At 36.4% G+C, this 25197-nt stretch overlaps 1 protein-coding gene across 2 annotated transcripts in view; it reads left to right on the top strand.

The window, feature by feature from the left end:
- Positions 1–24191, top strand: part of LOC142339211 (uncharacterized) — a 72145-nt gene extending 47954 nt beyond the window's left edge. For both annotated transcript variants that reach the window (XM_075389057.1, XM_075389058.1), the window contains 6 exons: positions 9568–10505; positions 10955–11353; positions 11719–12045; positions 14730–14984; positions 16287–17212; positions 21421–24191. In XM_075389057.1, coding sequence (XP_075245172.1) covers positions 9683–10505; positions 10955–11353; positions 11719–12045; positions 14730–14984; positions 16287–17212; positions 21421–23442 — 4752 coding nt within the window. In that variant the 5' untranslated portion in view covers positions 9568–9682 and the 3' untranslated portion in view covers positions 23443–24191. The remainder of the gene's footprint in view (positions 1–9567; positions 10506–10954; positions 11354–11718; positions 12046–14729; positions 14985–16286; positions 17213–21420) is intronic.
- Positions 24192–25197: the final 1006 nt, after the last annotated feature.

Here is a 25197-nt window from a genome sequence, read left to right as displayed (position 1 = left end):
GAATTACAAATTATTTTGTTTTTTAAGTATTATCTGACGCTATTTTGACTTTTATTAAGTTTTGTTTTTTAAAACGGACATAAATTTTTTGATGTAATTGATGTTTGTTGTTGTTGTTTGATTTTGCCGTTCGTCTTCGCTCGCTTTCTTAATATCGGCATATCTCATCAATCTAATGCATCATTTTTCACTCCACTGAGTTATTTGCTTTGGAGGCTATCTTTTTGTTCATAAACCAGTTTTTTTTTAAAAATACTTGAATTTTTTGCGTTTTTCCATCTGTTCCTCATTTGATACAATTAAGCCAAAATTGTGGATGAGCGGGATCGGAACTTTATGTGCGATCGCACATTACCGAGCCGCCTTGTTGTTTTTAAAGTCGATGAATCATTGCCTCGCATTTTTTGGCACCGACTTTGACAACTTGCGTAGCGGAATTAGGAGAGTTTTTGGAGAGTTGGAGTCTTTTTAATTGATATTTTTTGTTGAATTGTATTTGGGACAGGAAATGCAGCACGTGAAAAGAAAAGAAGGTGTTTTGGCCCATCTTTTGATGCGAATTTTAGAGCGAAGGGACGAGACTGGGGGTTTTATGCAGGCATCATTATTTTAGTTTGCGTGCGGAATTTTGAAAGATGATTTTGTTTCACTTGAGCTCATTTCTCTGTGCAGAAATGGAGCTGTCTGGGATGTATTGTTGGTGTTCAGACCTCTTTTTGGTGCTCAAAGGCTTTTTTCTACTTTTTACAGGTTTGATGAGTTAACGCTCTGTTTTCATTCAGGTTTGTTTTTTTTGCCCATGTGCTTTCTAAATGCAATTATGCTTCTGGCTGATATTTGCTGCTACCAATAGTTCAGTTGTGGCAAGTTTATCTCAAGAATTTTTGTCAAAAGAATTGTATTTTGTCGATTATTTAATGTCAGCCTGTCAGTTTATGTATTCATTTGAGCAAGAATTTTATTGAAAAAGGTTTGATCAATATATGAAATAGATTTTTCAACGCAGTTTTTTAAACGTTGTCTGCCGAGATTACCCGTTTTGATTCTAGCTCAGGTCAAATGCTGACCCCTATGACATATTAAAATTTTTGATGACGCTTCCTAGGGTTGCATCATGTGGAAAATTTTTTGAAAAACTATCGGCCGGCAATGTTTCAGGCGGCAATGTTTCTATTTCAGAAATTTATTTGTATTTTGAGTTAAAAACAGCACAAACTATGAGTACATTTCCAATCATTTTTATATTTGCAATTATGTCGACTTCAAGTAAAATTTAATGGAACTATAAACGTTATTTTAATTGTTTTTATGGATTTAAAAGTAAACAATCAATTTTGACAGTCAATTATATAAGTTGCAGTAAAAATAGAAACTGCATGTCAATTACTAATTTTCTTATTATAATGGTTATTAACTTTTCCATGCATGTTTTAATGCACATTTTAATTGCTAATATCCGAAGTATATTCCTAGTATATTAAAAATCTGTTTCATCTGGTGTATCATTTTTGTTTTTCCTCTTAAAAAGGTATTCAAGTAAAGAGAAGCAATTTTTTATTCGGTAATTCTTAACTTTTCCTCTCACATTTGAAACCTCTCAATTTGTAGTTGTTATTTCGGTTCTATATATGAGAACCATTCGGCTCCCTAAATTACTTTAATGCATGGCAACTAACGAATTAATGTTTTGTATTTCAATTCTGCTTAGTGTTGTACGTTCTTCTCCACGAGTCGTGTTTGCCATTCTTTTGTCACCACGTGCTACAATGTTTTGAAATAAAATTTTGAGCTATGAGCTCTGCTCAAATTTTGAGTTTTTGTTTAGATTTGTCTCCGTTTTTAAATGCTATATCTTTCTTTTGTCAATCATTAGTTCAATCATTTTTGTATCAAAATTTTCAGATAACATTTCTTCTTTGTGAATGTCATTTCAGAGGTGTACTGTTTTTTCACCCCTATTCCTTTAACCCCCTATGTTTTAACCCCGATTTTTTAACCCCTACATCATTTAACCCCTCAATTATTTAATCCCTATATTGTTTCACCCCGATTTTAAGCTTCCTATAATTGAGGATAATTAAGCCTCAATTAATTCTATTATAATTAATGGAGATTAAAATCGGGGTGAGATGACTGAGGTGTGAACATACTTTTCACACCTCAATCATTTCACCCCGATTTTAATCTGTAATTTCATGGATCATAATTGTCAGGGACATAGAGCTAACGACACAATAGTTTAATACAAAACTATAACAATTAGCGAATTAGTTATCTCAACTAAACCTTAATGGGGCAATTAAGAGCAATTGAAAAGTGGAAGGAACTCAAGAACATTTCTTGTTTTATTGCATTTTGAATTCAGCATGATAACTGCCGACTTTGAGTTTACTATTTCTTCAAAAAACAAAGAAATATTGGTTGTAGAAGGCCATGAGTTTTATGCTAAAAGATTAAATAAGTTTACCACGGCTTGGAATTGCTCAAAATATCAAAGTTACAAGTGTCGCGTTTCCGCTTTAACACAAGATGACCAACTTATTCGCGTGAACGGTGAGCACAATCATAGTGCTTCGATTGGAAAGCCTGCAACACGAAAAGTTTATAAAAGAGATTAAAGCCCTGAGGGAAAACCTAACTCCCGCAGCAGCCGTAGCTTCCTCAATTTTACCAGTAACTGACGTTCTTCCGACCGAGTATGCGTTGCCGTCAAAACCAAATTTAATACAAACCTCGCAGCGATTGAGAAAGGTTATACAAACGTTGCGAGAGTTTTGCGGTATGATAGCGGAAAAGATGACCACGAGTGTATTTTAGTTTTTGGTGATCCCTATATGACATCGGTTCTCGAAAGCTCCAAGTTTTGGCTTGGGGATGGAACGTTTAAACTATCGCCCAAAAACTTCTATCAAATATACACCCTTCATGTATATGTTCTCGGTATTGCCCCTGCTTGTTTATATGCCCTCCTTCCCAACAAAACGGAAAAAACGTTCAACCGATTACTTGATGCCTTAGACACCTTTGCCCCAGATTGTAAGCCGGATAAGATTCTGTTGGATTTTGAAATTGCCCCTATTAATGCCTTTCAAAAACATCATCCAGCTTCAATGCTGTCGGGCTGTTATTTCCATTTAACGAAAAATTTTGTTAGAAAAATTGGAGAACTTGGACTAAAAAAGCTGGTGTCAGAAAATCATGAAGTGGCCCTGGCGCTTAAAATGATCCCTGCTCTAGCTTTCGAAAAAAATGAGCAAATAGAAAAGTCTTTTGAATTGATTGTTGAGGAAATAACTAATGTGGCGGATCAGCAGAATTTAGATAGCTTCGTTATTGAGAAAATAGACCAGCTTTGTTTATATTTCCAAACAAATTATATCAAGTGTCCACTATTGAACCATCCTGCCGCATTCCCCCCACAAATATGGAATCAAAGAGACGCAGCCATTGAGGGAATTGCCAGAACAACCAATGCTGTTGAGGGCTGGCATTATGGGATACAAGCCTTATTCAGCGGATCCCATCCAGGAATTTGGAAACTTTTGACTAATTTACAAAAAGACGCTGCGGTGCAAACATTAAACTTTTTGAATGCCTCATCCGGTCACAAATTCCCAAAGAAGAAGAAGTATGAGAATTTGAAAGGGAAAGTGCAAAACTTGATGCAAATTTAAGGGATGAAACTGATATTCATTTCTTCAGGGCTATTGCGAGTTTGACTTAGTTGTGTATTTATTGTGTATTTTGTTGTGTTTGTTTTTGTGTTAATTTAAATTTGAAATCCATCTTAATATTTTTGAGTTGGCGCCCTCCTTGCGTCCTCACGGAGTTACGTCGAAGCCTCATATCGTGACTCAGTAGGGAATTTGATCCCGGGCGTTAACCCTATGATGGGACCCCTAATTGGGAACACAGTTTTTCAACATTTGGATATGAAGCTTGCACAGCGTAGCTATTAGCAAAAACATCAATCTGGATTTCATTGAAAATTCTGTTAAATACACGGTTGAATTTTGTTTTGAATTGCTATTTTATGCCTGCTCAGAAAGTAGGTTTTAAAATTTAGCTTACATCCTTTCATTTGAAAAGTACCGGTTTTTCCGTCTTCTAAACTAGGACAGTTTTTGAACTTCTTTGATTCAAATCAGAGTGCAACATAAAAGAGGTCAGACTTGTCAAGTGTTCTTTTTCGATCAATGGCATTGTTCTAAAAAGCAGTCTGGTTTGAAACAATATTTTTTGGTTTGAAACAAACGCAAGCTGTTCAATGCCGCATTCTTGAAGGTCAGTAGTTTTGTGTTATTTAAGTCCTTTGAACTTTAGCTTTGCTAATTGTTCTTTTGGATGCCGAAATAGATAAAAGATTTTGGTGTTAAACCGATTTCGGGGTGAATAAATTGCGGGGTTAAATGACTGAGGGGTGATTGTATACGGGGTTAAACATTCATTAATAAGATAGCTGCGATACCTAATTACATTTATGATTGCTCACCGGAGTTTTGTCAAGTTTTTCGGTACGACTCAAAGTTATTTTGAAAATTCCCTCGCACAAATTAATATTCTTAATCCCAGTCTTTTTATGCTACGTATATTTGTATGTATTGAATTGATGTGATTGATTTTAATAATGTATCTTGATGAAGCAAAAATAATTTCTGATTCTGATTTAATTTTTTAGTGATTTCTGTTATCTGGTTCAGGTTGGTTTCGCAATCGTTTCTAAAACATGAAAACGAAGTAGTCAGCAAATCAAAATTTTCAGATTGCAGGTGAGTGACTTGACTCAAAAAAATAATAATATTAATGTGGTTTTGAAACAATGTTTTTAATAGTTTTTTGTTCCTTCTTTTAGTTGCGTACTTAGTTTGGGTCATTTTCTCCGCTGCGTGGAAAAACTGAAAGAAAGATGAACTAGTGTTACTTAGATGAGTGATGCCAATGAACTTGATTGCAAGTATGGTTGGATTTTTAGCAAATTTTATTTGTTTTCGTTTTTACCATTGGGGCCGTCAAACCAAACAAACCATTGGGAGCGCCACTTATTACAGTGTGGGCTCCCAAAGACTCTATTTCAACTATTGCGTGTCATTTAACGTTTGTCCTTATCTACAGCTTGTCATCGATTTCCAAAATCTTTGATAAACGCAAACGTGATTCCTCTTAACAAAAAATATGATCCTGCAGATCGATCAAACTGCAGAAGAAACTTCAATTACTCCTACTCTAGCTGAAATTTTTGAAGAAGTTTTAGTACATCAATTTATAGAGTTCTTATTTGAAAACAAAAATTTTTATATAATGAGCAGTTTGGTTTTTGCACTCATTTCTCAACTTCTGACGTGCTTTTCCGCACAACCGAATAGGTTAGCACTGAAATAGACAAAAACAAGAATGTGGCTGCACTTTTTTGCGATCTATTCAAAGCCTTTATATCGGATAACATATTAGTCCAAAAGTTAACTAAAATTTGGATCAGTAAGAATGCAACAGATCCAATTGAATCATCAAACCAAAGTAAACAAAGGGTTGTCCTGGACGATATCTAATCCGACTGGCTTCACATTGAGCAGGGAGTGCCACAGGGCACTGTCTTTGGCCTCCTAAGTTCCAATATTTACATAAAAGATATCTCAAAAAACATTGATTATCAATGTATATGGATACAATACGCAGATGATACGATCTTATTATGCTCGAATTCTATTTCACAAACAGCTAAATTGAATTGATACTTGATTCAAATCTGAAGAACTATCGTCAAAGATACTTGATTCAAATCTGAAGAACTATCGTAAGCTCATTGTCAAAAGAACTATTGTTGTATTCTTTAGTGAAACAATTGTCAACTCTTGAAGCGAAATTAAAATTAAATCTTACTATCGATGGACAATGCGTTGAACAATTATCATATACTAAGTTCTTAGTTGTTCGACATGACAACAAGCTCAGTTTTAAAAAAGAAGTTGATCAAGTTCTTGAAAAAAGGCAATCAGCTTTTGAAACAATTCGTATTTCGAGAGATGTGTTCCCTAATCGCGCCAGATTTCTTTTGATAGTCCTTGGTTCTTGTCAGCATTCATAACCCCTGTTTACTTTTCCATGACTTAAATTGTGAGTTAATTACTAAAATGGAGAAAACAATCAAGTCGGCGATCCGAACTAGTCGTGATCTCAAAAAACTGCTCAGTTTACAACTTATGTAAAAAATAATAATTCAATATCGCTCAATTCTTTTTTCTCAAAATTTTCAACAAATAGATCAAAAGCGTTCAACGAGCTTTGGTTCTCAAATTTTCCAAAAAAATAAATCTGGAGGCCATGAGTTCATTCTCCCTTACCGCGTAAAAACTCGAGTTTTTACACAAAAAAAAGTTATATTCGAGATAGTGTAGGTATTTCTTTATTACTATAAACTTATTTTTCGTTAGCAGCAAAAAGCGAGAAAAGCTACAATCGTTTATTTAATTTTTTCTTAGATCTGATGGGTGCTAGTATGTGTTTTGAATACTATTTATGATATTTATACACAAAAATTGTTTGTTAAAATTGACTCCCGCACTTTTTTTCGCGTATATCAGTCTCACTGTCGAATATTTGGACAATTAAGTGTTTCTCTCTCTCTATTCTTTGTGGCTCCTCGCTAAATTTTTGCTGTTGCGAGATTTGAGAAATTGTATTTTTCACACCTCTTCAAGCTATAATTGTTCTTTTCTTTAAAAATTGAATTTTCCATTACTTTTTTTAAAGTTAACTCTCGAAAAGATAACGGTAGACTTCAAGTTCTGAGCAGTGATTATACTTAGTTATTAACGTCGGTACAATCGAAATTAGATAATAGAAAACAACCTGTTCTCGCCGAAAATCGACCTTTTCTCAAAGTATCGCAAAACAGATGAATTGATGAATGTCAAAGATACATATCAAGAATTTTCGCAAAATTTATTTAAATTCTTTTCATGGAGTTTCACTCATGTTCTCTCTAATTTAAAGGAAGGGCTGCGAGAGTTTGATTTTTATACTGATATTGATTAGGCTATGCTGAAGTTGGTCAAACTTTCATTTCATCGTACATTTTTTGAGTTGCGAAGCTCAAGAAACTATAGTTCTCCTTTTCATGCCTTCTTCAACTGTTTTGATTTGCGTGTCATCATTGTTGCTCTCAGTTTCAGTTGCATTAAATGGATAGTTTCTAAAAAGAACTACCCATGCAATGCAACTCTAAATGTCCTTCCTCGCTCTCTAGACAAGTTCCCACTGTAATATAGCTTGAGGACATTGAAAACCAAGTTACATTTACGATCAAGGAGATCTATGTAACGAAGTCACTTTTTCAGTTGCGTCGGTAACCTCATCAATTTAATTCCTATTCTGTTGCTATCTCTATTTTCATGCATAGTTCTATTTCGTGGAAACTCTTTGGATTTTTGTGGATTTCAATGTGTTATTAAATTTTCTCGGAAGCTTTAATTCAACTGTGCTCGAGTTTAATTGGACAATTGGGGGCTATATCAATAGATAATACTTTTTTCACAAATTCAATATGGTACCCGCTCCATTATTTGATCTGTGTGTTTAAGTGAAAATCATAAGACATATCAATCTGTCGTTTGAGGTGAATGCATTGGACCTTTTGTGGATTGTGATTTAAATGTCTGTCGCCATTTCAAATACTTGAGTCGATATTTGCCTTCCGTTTTCTTAGCACTGATTGTTATGCTGCAATTTGTAGGCTCAATTTTCACGGGAATTTGGTGTTAACATTCAGACAATTGCTTGCTTGAGTAGGCAAGGCAATCTGTTTTTAATACCTTGCTTTTTTTTACCAAAAATTTCCGCTTCTGTTCCTCGGTGTGAGACATAGTTTATTGTTTTGTATTTTGTAATGTATTATATGGCACATAGTAAAGGTGGGCGGGTAGATGTTGTAATTAGTGTAGTGTAGTTTTTGTCCATTTGGGTCTTTTTCCTATTTGGGCCTTAACAACAAATTGTATCACCTTTTCAGTTAGATTGATACGTGTATGCACTATTGCACTTGAAGTGAAAGCGATTTTGCTGCCAACAATATATATGATAATTTGCTCCATCGGCTCTTACTTGCTAGCTAGCTAGCCGCAACAATCGTGGAAACCTGGGAAAATATTGGAATTGTGAATTTAATGGAAGTGTTACAACGGCGTAGTAGTTGAGTTGCGGCTGTACCGATTTGTGTAATATAGATCCGACTACTAAGTCACTGAGGGGAGATTTATACGTACATGTATACGTGTGAGTGCTGGTGATGCGATGTGTATATCATTGAAATGCCATTTTATTTCTGCTTTTTTGTAGCCTAACTGTTTTTTTCTTACTGTTTTGCTTTGCGGTGGTTTTCCCCGCTTTCGCTTTATCCTTTTTTTGGAAAATTGAAGTAGTTTTCAAGTATGAAGTGTGTATAGTGTAAAATGAGGTGTGTGCGTGTGTGTAAATAGTGCTCTATAATGTATTTGTTGCCTGCTGGTATTAAATGGGGATTAGTGTGATGTAATAGTTATATATTTTTAAAAAATGGTCATGGAATCTATTGCTGCTGTATTTGTCCATAGGTGTTCAATTGCTGTTCTATTGAGTTTCCTTCTCAGTCATTTTTCCTTACTCTTTCCCGCTTATACTCTCTTCAATATTATATCTGACGTATTTCTCTCATTTTTCCATCTTTTCATCAATTGTTTTTGTCCCTCTCCTAGCCAAGGCATTCTTCCATAGGATTCCCGATTGAAACGCGCTTTATCATTCCATTCCTGGCTGATGTTGTGTTGTTTTTGTTATAATACGTTTTTGGTTATTTCGCACTTTTCTTTAGTATTAATAGTACACTGCATATAGACTGCTATTTACTGCAGCTGGTATAAATAAGTAATTTGGATATGTCTTCATTTTTGAAGCACTACTACCACTGTTATTATAAACACAGTGTCTTATCTTCCTTCTTGTGATTGTCAATATTTGGGTATTATTTGAGCCGTGAAGATAGGTAGAGCCTTAATTGAATTGTACTTGCCTTGTTTCGACATTTTTCTACTTCAACTCATCAGTTGTTCAAAAGTGATTGATCGCAAATGTATATCGTACAGATTTACTGATTTTAAGTGTTTCTACTTTCCATTCCGATTCATTGAGTCGACTTTTTTATAAATCGTTTGACCCAAACATCACCCCAAAGAGTATGAATGAAAATTGTTTACTTAGTTTTTGAGTCATTTTGTAGATAAATTTTTGAGTTGAAGATAAACTGTTAGCTTGATATTATTGTTTATCAAAATTTTTGGACTCTTTTTAATGAACTAAAGGTAAAAATCAGTAGTAAAAGTGAGAGAACTGATGGCAGGTATCTCACACTTAAGAAGGTGCTAACGAATTTGGTTATAACCGAGTCATTATAATCCAGTTTAACTAATTATCTCTTTGATTAAGCAGCTTACAAACATTGAAATTTACAAAATTAGATGTTTGCAACAGCATTTATCCAATTTTGTTCATCAATTCAATTATCATTAAAGGATTAAACGCAGCAACCCTGTTGTTTAGAATTTGGAGATTAACAGAAAGACGAGCCAAGCCCTATTATTGGAAAATTGAGAAAGTTTTATAATTGCTGAATCATTCCTCATCGTAGCAGTTTAAATCGAATAGTTAAATACAAATGGTTTCACCGGACTCAGAACTACAATTAATGACCAACGCAACGCTAGAATCCGATCATAGCTCAGAATGTTCGAGCAGTAACCGGACTATCAATTTAGGCCACTTCGATTCAGTCAAAGCAAACTCAATAAATTTGAGTCCTCAATTTGAGCTGTCAAACACGAGTGAACATTCTATATCTTCCGTAAATTATCACGAACAGGAAGCCTTTATCTCAGAATCGAATTTGAGTCTAGAAGTTCCCAGCAAGCAACGACAAAGCAATTCGCCACTGCTTAGTGAAATTAAATTGTGCGCGGAGGGACGTAATTGTGCGTCGGATTCGAAGGACGACTCAGTTTTGCATATGTCAGGACAGGAATCAACAACTTCTCCCAAGTCTATGGAGTCGATGCATTCGGAACACCTGCTGACAGGGTCCTTCAATGGGTCTGCAAATGGATCTGAGATCTACTGCAGTTCCGACTGGGATCCGGTTGGGAATCCCAAGGAGCAACCGGTCAAGCGTCAATCTAAAGATTGCCTACAAGTGCTCGATGATTTTGAAACTCAAATCGATGGTTTCAATGAAAAGCCAGAAAAAGAAACTTCTGGAATTTTGGGAACATCAACATCGGACAATACCTCTACCAGGTCCTTCGACCAGGAGTTGACGGTTGAGCTGCCTTCAAGTGATGGTCCCTTACTACCTGGGTTGGAGGCAAAGTGTTCCACCAACTCAATTGGTCAACCCCTGGCCACCTCATCGCCCTCCTTCTGCAAACTGAACTGCCCATCACAGTCTACTACTTTCTCCACCGTTGGAGCCAAGATGCATCCATGTAATTATATTAAATTGTATAACTATACTTTGTAACCTTGCTTAAACACGAATAAGTTTTGAAATCTGGCACTAAGGAAAATCCGACAATCTAGAATATGGCATTGCAGATAGTGGTATTTTAAAACTTCCGTTGAGTGTTTAAAATTAAGGTCCAGTTTAAAAAAGCGTTTCACTGGTACAAATCTCCGCTTTCTGTCAAATACAATGAGCACATATTAGAGCTTAAAGGGTGCATCATAAATGCCTACAGCTATTGGTATAAAACCGTATAAAGTTGGTGGTTTAGAAAATACGTCTGTGATTTATGATGAATTGGCGAAAGGCCGATTTCCTCGATTGTCACATTAAGATGAAAATGTTCAAAATTTTGCCAAAATACTAGCATGCATCGGAACATTTGATAAAATTATATTAGAGCTTAAAAAATGACAAGTGTTGACTTTGCAGTGAATGGAGCTTTGGATGATACCGTGAATTCTCTGGTCGAGGGTGAAACTTCGGCTACTAATTGGAGCATGACGTCACTGGAAGCAATCGAATCCTGTTTACATCTGCACGTACCACATCCGGCGTTCATGAACAAATCACCCCTCTCATTGCAAAGTACATCAGTCCATCCACTCACACCCACAAACACCAAAGGCCAAAGTCACTCTTCAGATCTGGACTCTCTTCATGCGTTGAACCCATTAAATGGGTCAAAGGTAGATGAAGTGTCTACAGTGACCAGCGCCTTGTCAACAACGAATCAGCGAAGTATTGCGTCAAGTCATCCATCGCATCCGACCTCATTGATACTACCATGTGCGACAGGGAACGGAGGGACTACACCGAAGAAATTGAATGGTTAGAATTTTTCAGATCAGTAAATTCCGAGAAACCAAAAATTAAGTACGAAAAATTACAAGCAAAGAATTATCAAAAATGTTTAGTAGTTAGAGAATTACTTTATGTGAAAGAATTAAAGGCCTTATAAATACATTTATTTGTGAAATGTCGCTGTCAATTTTGTTCAAAAATTGGTAAAAAATTTAGAGCATGTGCGCAAAACAAAAAAATTGGCCAGGTCACTAGCAATTTCGTTAGCGTGCTGTGAAATATTACATATAGTTTGTATGTATGTAAATTTAATTCAAATTGAAAGTGTCCCCCAATTAAAAATGTGTAAAATTTGAATGCAAATTTTAACTGTCCTGAATTATTTTTTACAGGATCTGTCCGCCATACAGTTGAGAATGAACGGGAGGTGCTGGCACCTTCTGACCTCTTACTCACCACCACTACGTCAACAAACGAATGTCAACCAACTCGGAAAACAGAATCCCAACAGCAGCAACAGACATCCGAGATGCAATTACAACACAGTACACGGCCAAATTGTCCTAATGCAACATCAGCAGTAGTAGCATGTAGTTCTAGTAGTCCTACTACTTCTTCGTCCTCATCCGCCTCGTCCAATTCTAGTGAAGACACGGACAGTGGAGTAGGTTGCAGCAATGACGAGATGCTCAATGACCTCACTGATGAGTCCACACCTGGTGAGAATGGGAATGATTTTCAGAAACATAATCACTAAAATAAATTGTTTTCAAGTAGGTTATTGACAGCCGCCCTAATCTTCTCAGTAGGCTATTATTTCGCTCCTATTTTCTGCAATTCAAAGAATTGTCTTACGACTCGAAGAGGAGTTATGGGGACCTTTTTTTTAAATCAGTGACTTCTATTTACGCAGAATAAAAGAAGTAAATGCTGCACGTGAAAAGAAGTGTTTTGGTCAATCTGCTGAATAAAAGTCAAAAGCAGAGAGAGAGAGAGAGAGAGAGAGAGAGAGAGAGAGAGAGAGAGAGAGAGAGTTTTGAGTAGTTTTTGTTAATGCTTTATTCTGAGAGAGAGCGAGAAATGGTATAGAACAAATTTCGCTAAGCGAGCAAATTTTTTGAGAACAGGTGCGGCTCTGTCAAAGAATTTTTTTTAGTTGTAACCCAGTATCATGGGATAACGTTTTTTGTCTCACTTATCTCAGCTAGTATTAGTCAGTTTGGAAGCCTTTTTGACCATTCGACGAAATTTTAGACTTTTAGGCGCAATTCTGAGCTATTTTTGCCATTTCGCCCTGTTGGACGCTTTTTAGCAGGTTTTGTAATCTTCTTCCATTTTTGTAGCCTCTGAGAGTTGTTTGGGTGAACTTAGTATTTTTAGTGGTCTTTCAATTTAATAGATTTTGATTTTGAGTTGTATTTGTTAAAAAATGGGGTTAAAAAATGGGGAAAGTATTTTGCCTATTTCTTCTGAATTAGGCTTTTGGCAATTGATTGTTCACTATTTAACCTAGAGCTATTCTGTAGGTTTTGCTACTTAGACTTCACAGTTAGGGTTTTATACATTATGTCGAACAACGGAATGAAATCAAATTAGTTTGCACTTTAGAAATATTCTCGTACATCAATCATTTTCTCCTCATCTTGTGTTTCGTGAATCCGAATCGGGGTTTTGGTAGTCAATGGCGGCTATTTGCTGTCAATCTGCCGAGTATGGGCAGTAATCTGATTAAACTATGTAGCACAGAACAAACCTACTTGATAAGTCATCAAGAGGGCGTAGTCAAGTGATGATCAGTAGAAGTATCCAGCAGCATTCTTTCAAAGTGATAGCTGGGGCTCTTATTGGGCTTCTCTTGGTTTTTCATTTTGTCGATTTTTTACAACCTTTTGACGTGATAATAACTTCAAATCTGCCTTTTGTTCATTCGTAAATGCAATTGCCACTGAATTGCGTGCTTGACGTTATTTTTCACTCTTGGTGTTGAGAGAGATTTTTTTCATTCGTGTGATTAAATTTTTGGTCGCACGTTACTTACCTCTCTCAAAAATGATCTCACTGCGAAATTGACTTTTCTTTACTTTAATTCTTAAGAGATAAGGTCAAGTTATTGCGGGTCACTTTAATTGAAGGTTATTTGAGAGCAGTTGACATAATGAGCAGCAAAAGTACAGCCGACATAATGAGTTGACACAATGAGCAGCAGGATGCACAGCCTATCTTTACGAAGTAAAAATTCAAGTTGTTGAGGCAATAATACTCCAAATTTAAGTAACATTGTGAATACAAGTTTTACACCATTGATCCCCTACACTAGTCTTTTCGCCTACCTATGAAATTCAAATAAACGCAATGCCCACTCATCAGAAATCCCAATGTAAAGTTGATGAACTTCCAAATTTCACAGTATAAAGAAAGTTGTCTCAAGATGTGATGTGTTTTCATTTTTGTTCCACTATGGCTAAGTTTGAACTTGTGTTAAACACGTGAGAAAAGATGCAAATAAATTGTGATCTTGTGATAAATATTATTTATCCTTAAGTTGGATTAGTATTGCCTCAAAAATTCAATTTTTCTTCGTGAAAATAGGTGGTGCTAACTTATTTTCGCCGTCCAGTATGGAAGCAGCAATATTTTATACATATTTTCAATCAAATCTAACATCCCAGCATTTAATAAAAACAGTTTTCTTTTTGGGTCTTGTTTCTTTTACAATCTTTTTGAGACTGCACATCTACGAAACTATTACGTCTATTTTCTGGCAATCCGACAGCTGTTTTCTCAGATAGTGGATACATCAGAATTTTGAATGCTGGAACCATTTTAAATCTTGCAGAAATGTTAAATGCTGCGGGATGTATTAGGAATTTGTCATTATTGAAGAGGTGTATAAATATAATCGCAATTACTCCATTCGGATCTGTTTTCTTACCCCGATAGTTTAAGATCATCTATTTTTTTAAAAAATTTCTTGAGTGTTTATAATTTTTGTTTATAATGTATATATGAATTGAGATGATCCAACGCTTATTAGGCTATGAAAACCAGCGCAAAAAGCTAATTCGTTTCTTCATAGTTGGTAGTGAAAAAAATCACAGGGAAGGAAGTAGTTCCCTCAACTAAGTTTTCAACTGTGAAGCAATCTCCGATTTTCTAAGTAAATCAAGCTGGTCGCATCTTTTAATTATGACTGTGTAGGATTAGTGTCTATTTAACGGACCATTTGACTGTTCGTCAAGATGTTGCCACTAAAATATTGCTGGTTTTATTAGTTTTTGTCATTATAGTCGCCTGTGATATAGTTTGCTTGCAATTAGAACTGTGTTTGAACGCATAGATAAAAGGGTGAAAAACGTTAATCGAATTGTTGAACTGTTCCTCCTAGTTATGATTTTTAATGTAGATGAAAAGAAATCTGTCTTCGAAGAGTCGGATTTTCTCAAAACATCCGAAGATTGTGTGAGTGACGCCAATACGCAAAGATCTGTCTCATCTGGTGGAAGTGGAGTTGGATGTGGTAAATACAACAAGCACAACGTGGATAGAACCTTCCGCCCCTTGAGGAAGAGACAGATCCACTTTGGAAAGGTCACCGTCTACTACTTTTCAAGGGCGCAGGGCTTCACTTGTGTACCTGCTCAGGGCGGATCTACTCTAGGTAAGTGGGCGCTATTTGCTTGCAGTCATCACAATGTTGAGTTTCCTTTTGGTTTTCTGGACTAGATCAATTCAGTTTGGGACTAGATCTTGAGCAGTGAACAATAAACTGAATAGTTCTAGCCAATTTCAAAAAAGTTTTAATGTGTAAAGTTTGAATTAATGAGACGCTCATACAGTTGCTAGCACTTTGGTTTAGGTTGTTTGATACGAGTACATTAGATGTAATCTGAAAGCTGACAAGAATGTGAAAAGACACTGTCTTTGAATACACTAAGACATTGTTGGCAAAGTCAATTCAAAGCAGACGGCTTAGTATTATTTATAGCCGCGTCAGCAATTCCAGGCGGCTATTATTGCGCTACTAATTACAATTCAAAGAATTTGAATTGTATTGGGGCGCTGTTTTTTGATCTGTTCACACATTTTCATGATTTTTGAAGTCAAATTGGAGTAGTGATTTTGGTCACGCCGAAACAGGAAATGGAGCGAAAAAGCGAGTGGTTTTGTGGCGTGAATTTTTTTCGCTCTAATTTTAAAGTAGAGTGCGAAAATGGTGTTTGAACAAAAATTCGGTTTCTCGGTTGTGGTTTTTTGTTCACATGCGGCAATTTCACTCTGATTTTTACTGTTTTTTTCGATTTTTTGGATCGGATTTTTTTCTAAATGGTTTTCCCAATCCATTCACAGCTCATTCTAGGCCTAGTTTTTTGTTTGAATTAAATTTTCATTTCTCGCTAGTGGTTTTTTTGTTCACATGCGGCATTTTGACATTGATTTTTTTTTCTTATTTTTTGATCTCATTTTTTTAAAAATGGTTTTCTGAATTCACTCATAAACCATTCTAGGTCTAGTTTTTCTGTTTAGTCAATGAAAATTCTTTGAATTGTACCTCAGGACTTGTCCTGCTATGTTTTTTTACTTCGTCTAACAGATTTTTGTTTCGTCTTACCGTGACGTCATTTCTGCTTTTAGGTTAATTGCGTGACTTACCTCACAAAAAAAATGATTTATGAACTCACTTATGGAACTTTCTTTTATGAACATTTACTAGTTCAAGAGCAATAGTGTGCATCTAAGTGGTGCCAAACTTTTATGCCCTAATTCTTGAGTCTTTAGTTTTTGATTTTAAATATCAATTTTGAGAAAGCTCTTTTAGGGCTTTTTCCTTATAGACCGTATGTGTCATAAAATTGACAGTACTAACCCAAAAAATCTATGATTCAAATTTATACTCGGTCGACTATTAATCTCGTAGTGATTTGTTTTTAAAGGGATTAAATTTCAATTACTTTTTCCGTAGGTATGTCACCGCAACACGAGTCGGTGGAGCAGTATTCCTTCTCAGACTACAAGCGAGTGCGTCACTGCAGGAAACGACAACTCCTCCGAGATCGATCGAATTCTCTCCCCAATCTGAGTCTTGTTAGCAGTGAATGTACCTCAACCGACCAATCACAATATCCGTCCACTTGTCCATCGCCTGCCAAGAAGATACACTACGTGCCATGTCCTACATCCCCACCACTATCCCACGAACAGAACCCTACAAACGGCGCCTTCATTTCGGCCTCTTCTGACACCATTAGTTGCAGTAATAACACTACTTCAAATATATCCATCGAAAATGAGTCCAGAAACGCAGACAGTTTTGCTGAAGGAGATACGTCTACTTCTCACCCAGCAAGTTTGGATGCTCCTGGACGCCTTGAAGGACCAGGTTCCGAATCAAACTCTAGTGCCATCAAATCCTCAGGCCTCACTTGCACTTCTGCGCAAAGCGAAGAGATCTCAATCAGGAAAGACTGCGAAACCTTGCAGCCTCAGAATTCAGTTGATGATCAAAACAGACTTGGAACGCAACCCGAGGTAGAAAACGAAGTTCCAACCAAGTGTGATTTGTACGAGAGGCAACTGGAATCAGAAACAGATTTGCTTGATAGCGCTGCTGGGCAGCGCCAAGTGGACAGTGACAACGGAACGGCATTGAATGTCAACACCTCAACATTTGAAGTTGCTCATGAACAACTAGATAGCAGTGAATTCTGTGTGAAAGAGAGTGGTGAACGGGATGCAACCGATTCTTCAACGGCAACTGAATCAGAGTGTGTAGCCGACATACATGACAATGTGATGTTGAACAGTGAAGGAGTGCAAGGTGGCCACGTGATGGCAGATTATGATGACAACATGACACCTGAGGAAGTGGAGGATTCTTTCTGTCTAGAGGTAAGAACTCCTTACCAATGAACTCATTTGATATCTCACAAATTTTAATGAACTCACAAATCTTATCTGTAGCAAAATCTATACTCTAAATTTTATTCTAATACAGTGTCTACAGTGCATGTTTCTGTCAAAATTATCAGCTAAATTTGAAGTCAGAAGGGACTGCAAAATAGTTTTTCGGTGAAAGCTTAAAACATTTGAGCTTGTTTCAAAGCAAACGCGTGTGTTCTAAGCGTTTTATGTCTGACTTGTTTCTCAGAAGTCAGTGATGCTTTGAGGAATACAATTATTTGCTACATTGACCCTTTTTCTTTGGCAATTGCAAAACCTTTATTAATAGCCGCACAGCGATAGCTGGGGCTATTGTTGGCCTTCTTTTGGTTTTTTATTCTGATTTCAAATCTGCTTTTTGTTCATTCGTTCATGCAATTTCAACTGAAGTGCGTGTGTGACGTCGGAGAGAGTTTTTTTTGTTCATTCGCGTGATTAAATTTTTGGCCACACTTGACTTACCTCTCACAAAAATGACTTCCTCACTTTGAAATTGACTTTTATCTACTTTAATTCAAAGAGATAAGGTCAAATGGGTGTGTGTCACTCTAAATGAAGGTTATTAGAGAGCAGCTAATAGAGGCAGCAATAACTTATACAGATTGTTAATCAAAATATAACAGATCAGCCCTCAATGAAAAGACGAATATTTTTGGTCTGTCTTTTTTCCTGTTTTTTTTTGAGACTGCAGATCTACGAAGCTATTGCGGCTATTTTCTGGCAATCTGCCAGCTATGTTTTTTGTGTATGAATTGGTCAGGACATTTGTCTCGGAAAAATTAGAGGTTTTACGCTCAGCCGATTTTTTCTGGCCTGGTTCAAAGTATCAGTTGAGGGACTGTTTTCCACGTTGTTTTTCTTTCCAGACAACGGTGAATCATTTAAACCTAAATTTATTTTTTTTTGTTTCAATCTCAGTTGAATCGAAATAATAACTTCTAATAGAGATATGCAAGGCTTTAAGTTCATTTTAAAATTTTAATCTTACAATCATCCGATCTTATTTGGCGGTTAGAAACTTCATGCAAGCCTGTCATTAATGTTTGGTCAGTTTTTGCCGATCGATATGATATCTATTTCAGACAACAAACGCATTAGCATATATATAATCATTTTAAAATGATCTGTCTTGGAAAAAGTGATGGTTCGAATTTCTTAATTTGCACGCAATCAAATGAGGACACTTTTCAATGTTGCTTTTATCCTGCTATTTTTTAGCATTATTTTTTTTTTACTTTAGAATTTGAATAAAGCTTTGGTTTTATTTGCTGTTACATTCTAAAGGTTTATTTTTCAAAAAAATCGTGCTCTTTGCTTTGAAATAGTTGGGACCTGTAAGCCTTTAGAATTATAAATTGCAAATACTTGCGCAGTCTTGAGTGTTACAGTTAACAATGTTATATTTCTGAAAGATTACATAACTATGACATAACATTCGGCTTGCTTTTACGTCGGCTTTACTTTGCTTTCACTTTATTTTTTAATAGCCGCCGTCCGCCTCTCAATGGCTATTATTCAGACGCTCTCCTTTTTTAACAGTTCAAAGAATTTGAATTGTATTGGGGCGCTGTCTTTTCTGTTCACTCTTTTCATGATCTGTTCTGTTTTTTTCATGATTCTTGTCATGATGATTTTGATCACGCCGAAATGAAGTGGAGCAAAAGAAGCGATTGGTTTTGCGGGGTGATTTTCTAAATTTTAAGTAGAGTGAGAAAACGGTGTTTGAACGAAATTTCGATTTTTCGCTAGTGGTTTTTTGTTCACATACGGCATTTGCGCTTTTATTTCTACTAATTTTTTTACCTTTTTTATAGATTTTCTAAATGGTTTTCCCAATCCTGTCATCTATTCTAATTTTAGATTTTTTTAGGCAATGAAGATTTTTCTAACTTTAGGTCAGGACTTGTCCTGCTATGTTTGTAATTCGCTTTACCTTTTGATCACGTTTTTCGCTTTACATAAGTCACAATTTTCACGTTTGGCTTACCGCACTCACTGTTTCCACTTCGATTTTAAGTTCTTTCAGGCATTTAATTACGCAATATAGTGAATTACAGTCAAAGTCAAAAGAGCAAAATCAAAAGAAACTGGATAAACGTATAAAACCCTGTCAGTGTGCATTAGGTTATCAAAGTTCATTTAAGCGATTGATAGCTGGCATTAGAATTATGCTTAATAGCATTCAGCTTAGAAGCTGAATTAAGTGTAATTTTGGTATCTAACCGAATCTTCAGAATTTGCAAGCCAAATAAGAACAGTTTGGCATTTAGGAAAATTCTGTCAATTTATATCTCTTAGTTTTTTCTTTTTTTTTTCTGTGCGTCAATCGGTTCAACAGAGGCTTTATCCGGCAAGTTGCCGGCTATTTTTCTTTGACAAGGATTGCGCAAGCGGGCTGTAGAGGCGAGTATTCTGGATGCAGCTTTGACCGGGCTTTTTTTCTGTAAAATTTACGTGATGATACGTTTGATAAAATCAAATATAGCATTCGGATCTTGTCCCTTTACTTCTAAATCATTTTACATTGCTCTTGAACGAAGTTCATAGCAATTATCGTAAAGTGTGTCTTTTTTATGCAAATTTTTTGCTTGGCAATTTTGCGCTTTTCTTCTAGAACATTTTTTGACTTCTCACACAAGTGACTTTTTCACGCTTCCGTTCTTCATTTTTGAGTGATCGCTATTGCTTTCACTCTGAAGTAACGCTTGTTGCTAATATAAAATCGGTTGCTGGAAAGCAAAGTTAAGTGATTATTAGCTCAGTGGTTAGGGTGTTGATTGTGGATCGAGAGGTCAGTGGTTCAGGTCCCGGCAGGGAAAGGTTTTTTTTGCACCCATAAAGAAAAATTGATCTATGCTACAGTCCCTGAATTAAATTGCCTCGCCTGTCGTTCAAGAGCAATTCTTTCGACATTTGTCGGTTTTTGTTCTTCTTTTTAACATTGAAAATTCAAGGTAGTACTTTTTGGCAGTTATATGTACTTACTGTTGACTCAGATAGCATTGAGCAGCTGCATAAGGGGAATGGTGATTTTGATGATAGAAAAAGTTAGGATTGAAAAACAAACTTTTTTTTGAAAAATTACTAAGAGAACTTTTGGTTTCGTTTTTTCCTGTCCCTTAAAGTATCAGTTTTTTTTCTTTCCCTTTAAAGTAGTTTTCGTTAGTAGGGTGCATGAAAACAGAGAAAGCTGATTAAGAATATTTCAATTAAGTTAATAAATGGATAAATTTCAAATAAAGAGATCTATGAATAGGTATCTGCTCGTGAGTCGTGATAAAGGATGGGTCTTCCGCCCAATTTTGTGTACATTTAACCCAAAATTTTCGTATTTTCGTCTATAATAGGGACTGCCACAGTTTCATCAGGAATCCAGTTACACCGTGTTTTTACATAGGCCAGATAATAGGGCATATTGATTGCCGTTTTTGCTGACTGAAATATAGTTTGCTCCATTTTCATTGGTCTTACATTAGTTTCCGTTTTGTGGAATTAGTCAGCGGCCGTTTGAAACTTTAAATTATCAGAGAACAAAGGAGTCTTTTTCCATAGGTTGAGATATATCAGGTTTCATAATATGATGAAGATGAAATTGAGAATCGTCGTTTGATATTGAAAAGCTGTAGTCTGGGTTCATAACAGTAACACCTTCATGAACAAATTAGCGCATATTAATGGACATCAGCCAAACCGTGTCACGCATAAAAGTTGAAAATATCACTGCTGTTGTATATTATTTTGATAGTGGAATTGTTTTTAGAATAACTGGCAGTACTTTTACTTTTAATGTGTTTATTCTAAATATATGGTTCACAGCATAGATCATGAGCATATGCTTGTTTCTTTCTAAGAACTTAATTACCAGAGTTATCTTTATACTGCGTTATCATTGCTGTCATATGTCACTTCTGGATAGGATACATTGGAATACAGAAGATTAAATTGAATTTTGTTTTTTTATGCTCTTGAGTTTTGACAGTTTGTAGAAATTGGGTCGTCCAACAAAGCTCTACTGTACAGATGTTTTCGTGAGTTTTCCTTAAGTTAGGCAGCTTTTTCTATATTTTATTCTATGTGGGTCAAAAATGCTCAGGCCTAAAAAGACTTTGAACCGCATTTTGTTACTGGTGATTAATTGAGGTACGTTTGTGTTCAAGGTGGTTCCTCTCAAGAAAAGGCGCAAACTGCTTAAGGAGAGTGGGATTGAACAGATAGATGTGAGTGAGCATAAAGAGTGCGAATGGATTCGTGTCTCTCGAGAAGATTGTGGTTGCAGCTGTCGAGTGGTGTGTGATCCGAGGACATGCATCTGTGCCCTCAACGGGATCAAATGTCAAGTTGACAGGCAAAGCTACCCCTGCGGTTGCTCTAAACAAGGTTGCGGGAACCAATCAGGAAGAATTGAGTTCAACTTGTATAGAGTGAGAACCCACTTTTTCTATACCTTGTTAAGGCTACAGCAACATCGCAATAATAGCGTGGAACCACACGCGCATTTATCAAGTGCCAATAACTCCAACACGATCAGTGGCAACATCACTGCTGGACATTCGAAACCAATTAGTTCCAGTGAAGGATACGGGAATTCGAGCGATGAAGAGGATGATAGCGCAATTAGCAGACAGTCGATGTGCGATTCCCCCGACTCTTTAGAAGATGGAGAAGATGATAAACAGTATGAGGAGGCCGCAGGTGTAATTGGGGAGCGGGGTGAGTGCTCTAACTACTGCTGCTTGGGAGTGGCGAGCAGAACCACAACATACCCTGATGAATCTCATGCGACCATGCTGCAACAGTACTACTGCGCCAATGGACTTGGATTCAACTCGACCCAATCAATGCAACAGCAGCAATCCACTGCTTCTCTCAGCCATGCTAGCAATAGTCATAACATGCAGCTTACTGCCAGTACCTCATACGACATGAATTACCATGATCAGGCACATCAGAACCCAAATCAACAGGTAGATTGCATGTTGCCAATCAGTGGCAGTGGATCCCAGACCTCAAACAGTTTAGGGCAAAGCAGTTATCAGAGCTCCTTCTCGAACTTGCCTCCAATTTGTTCTGAAGATGATCTCCTTAATGAAGATGAATGTGAGGACTATGAGGGGATATTGTCACAGAGTCACCACAGCTTAATGGAATCGTCTGCTGCAACTATTCCGGTCACTACACATCCTGCAGACCACGAGCTGTGCAATGATGACGTAATCGGCGAAGACAATATCAACGGCGAGAGCAATGAAAACAACGAGGATTCAGACTATATTGTTGAGACCGAAGATGACAATTTTGAGGTTAATGTTATTGACAGTCCTGATCACCAGCATCATGGCAATGCTATGCTCACTACTTCGTCAACGTATCAAAGCAGAAGCTATGACACCTCGGAACCTTCTGCATACTTCTCTTCAACTTCAGGATTTGATACCTCTCAGGCAATGATGCAACAAGCTACTGGGTACCAAATAACAGGGCAATCGAGAGAGAACTCCAATCGAGACGCCTCAACTGTTGAGAACGCAAAAGATGCTGGTTACACTCTGCCTCAAATGGTGACCAACTACCACTCTGGATTCCAAAATCAAGTCGCACATGCCAACGCCAGGCCAAGCAACGAATCCGGATTCAATTTAAATCAACCAGGTCGTAATAGCTCTACTAATTTGAATAATGGAACGGAACTGTCGACCAGTTTCAGTTACCCATCAGTCAGCCACAATCAGCAGTCGCACAACATACATGCACAATGCTATCCGAACCCATCTACTCAAAACTACCATCCTTCATACGCTTCTCAAGAGGCGACAAACACCTGCTATGGTACCATCACAAACACTACAATCCGAAACCACCCGGAGCATTTCCAAACCTCCTGGTTCCGATCTCAAAGCGAATGTCAAGCCCAGTATCACGCGATCCAGGCAGAAACGCAGCTTAACTATGCGTCGACCAATAATGGATTGACCGATAACAGCTCAACGAATAAAAAGGAGCCAGAAACAGGAGCTACAGATGACTTTGAAGAATCCCAGAATGACTCCGGAAATGTGGAAGAATCACAAACAAGTGGACCTGAAGTCGCCGACTGTAACAAAGTGGAAAATGAGGAACACTCGGACGTTTGTTTACAAGATGATGAAACGCAGCGAAACGTTTGTGAAGAAATGACTTAACTGTTCAACTTGTGAACTGCTTAAACTGTAATGTTAAATAACTGTTAAATAAGAGTGAAAATTTTGCAGTACGTGAGAGTGAATTTATTTAATTAGAATAATGATATTTATTAAAATATCAAATTGTCACACTTCCGATGGCTCTTATTTTTGCAATTTGTCCGTATTTGTTGACTACAATTTTCTCTACCCGTTCTTTGCATTTGTAGTTTTACATCATTTTTGTATTTCAACTTTTGAATTTTCTTCGTATGTTATCCCCACAATTCATGTGAAAACTTGCCTCTTTCAACAATTGGTGAGACCGATTTGTTCTATTTTGTTCATCGTTCTTCTATTTGTTTAATATTATTAATCCGTTTTTCAGGTTTAACTAAATTTGCATTTTACCAATCAATTATTTGATGACATTATTTGAAGAGTTTCTATTCGTTTCAATCAACCTCTCAAAGTTAATCGACTCTATTTGTTCTATGTCAACATAACAGAGCAATACCAGATATTTCTGGCTTATCTTAATAATACTCAAGTATTTCGCCCGACCTTGATGAAATATCTGGTATGTAATAGTAGTGTTGTAGTAGTGTTAGTTTTAAATTATGTTAGTGTTTATGTCGCTTCTCAAATGGAAATCCAATTAGTTTTGAGCTAATTTTTATTGATTAACAATATATTACTCCATAGTTATATAATTTTACTCATAACAAGTTTTCTGTAAATAAGATGAATTAATTCAATTTTAGCGTGAATGTTTTAATTACATGCTGTGCAAAGATTTTGACTCACGAATAGCTCTTTGTTGTCCAATCTAGAAAAATCTAACAGTGTGCTCATGTGTATTGCACGGAACAAACAAGCCTCACTAAACAAGCGTAGGATGAACAGAAAAAAAATGAAAGATACTTAGTTACATTCTATGCAAAGATACTTAATCAAGCACTAGACAAGTTCTCTTAATAACAGCTTAGAAAGTTAAAGAAAATAAGAGACCAACAGCGGCTTTTTATGGCAAAACATTGCGTTGATAATTTTCTCAATTGAAGCCGACTCCTGTAGGGATACGAGCAACAATTTACTTCCGCGAAAAACAAGTTAAACAACGATCGGTCGATATCTAATAAGAACTTAATATAGGTCGAATGTTGAAATTCAACAATGCAAATTGCAAGACGGCTCGAGTGGTATTATAAGCTCTAAGGTAGTCATTCATAGAAGGGGAGTTTAGCTGACGTGTGCTTTCAAAGCTTTTTTCTGCGACATCAAAACAGAAGGTAGAACGATGTCCGTCTGTGGTGCGGGCGACATCAAGTACGGCGCAATCATAATTCGGTGTTTTCTTATGAAAATTTTGCAAAACCCAAGCAGAATGCTTAATGATTTAACTGTTGAAGCTACACATCAAGTAATTTTCCACATTTTCTTTATCCCAAAACAAACTAAGTAGAAAAAAGTGGTAACCTGCAAATAGTTTCCTGATTATTCTGTTGTTATTTGACGCTCAAATTTTTATTCTATTGATAAGTGACCCGGAGAAAAAAGAGTTCAGGAAATATACTTCAGATATTCACTATCCATTTTTTTTGATCTGCCAGTCATCAAACATTGCTATTATATCAAGCAATAATGGTTCATTTTTCAGAGCGAACTGATAATTTTTCATTAGTTTAATTTTCAGGTGAAACTAACGAGATCAACAAATGTTTTTCGAATTTTGAATTTACACAATTCTTTTAATTTGTTAACAGTTTCGTTTTG

Source organism: Convolutriloba macropyga, chromosome 5, assembly GCF_964194025.1.
Source record: "Convolutriloba macropyga chromosome 5, txConMacr16.3, whole genome shotgun sequence".
Classification (NCBI taxonomy): domain Eukaryota; kingdom Metazoa; phylum Xenacoelomorpha; order Acoela; family Convolutidae; genus Convolutriloba; species Convolutriloba macropyga.
The sequence above is the reverse complement of the archived record's forward strand: the minus strand, read 5'-3'. Positions and strand labels throughout refer to the sequence as shown.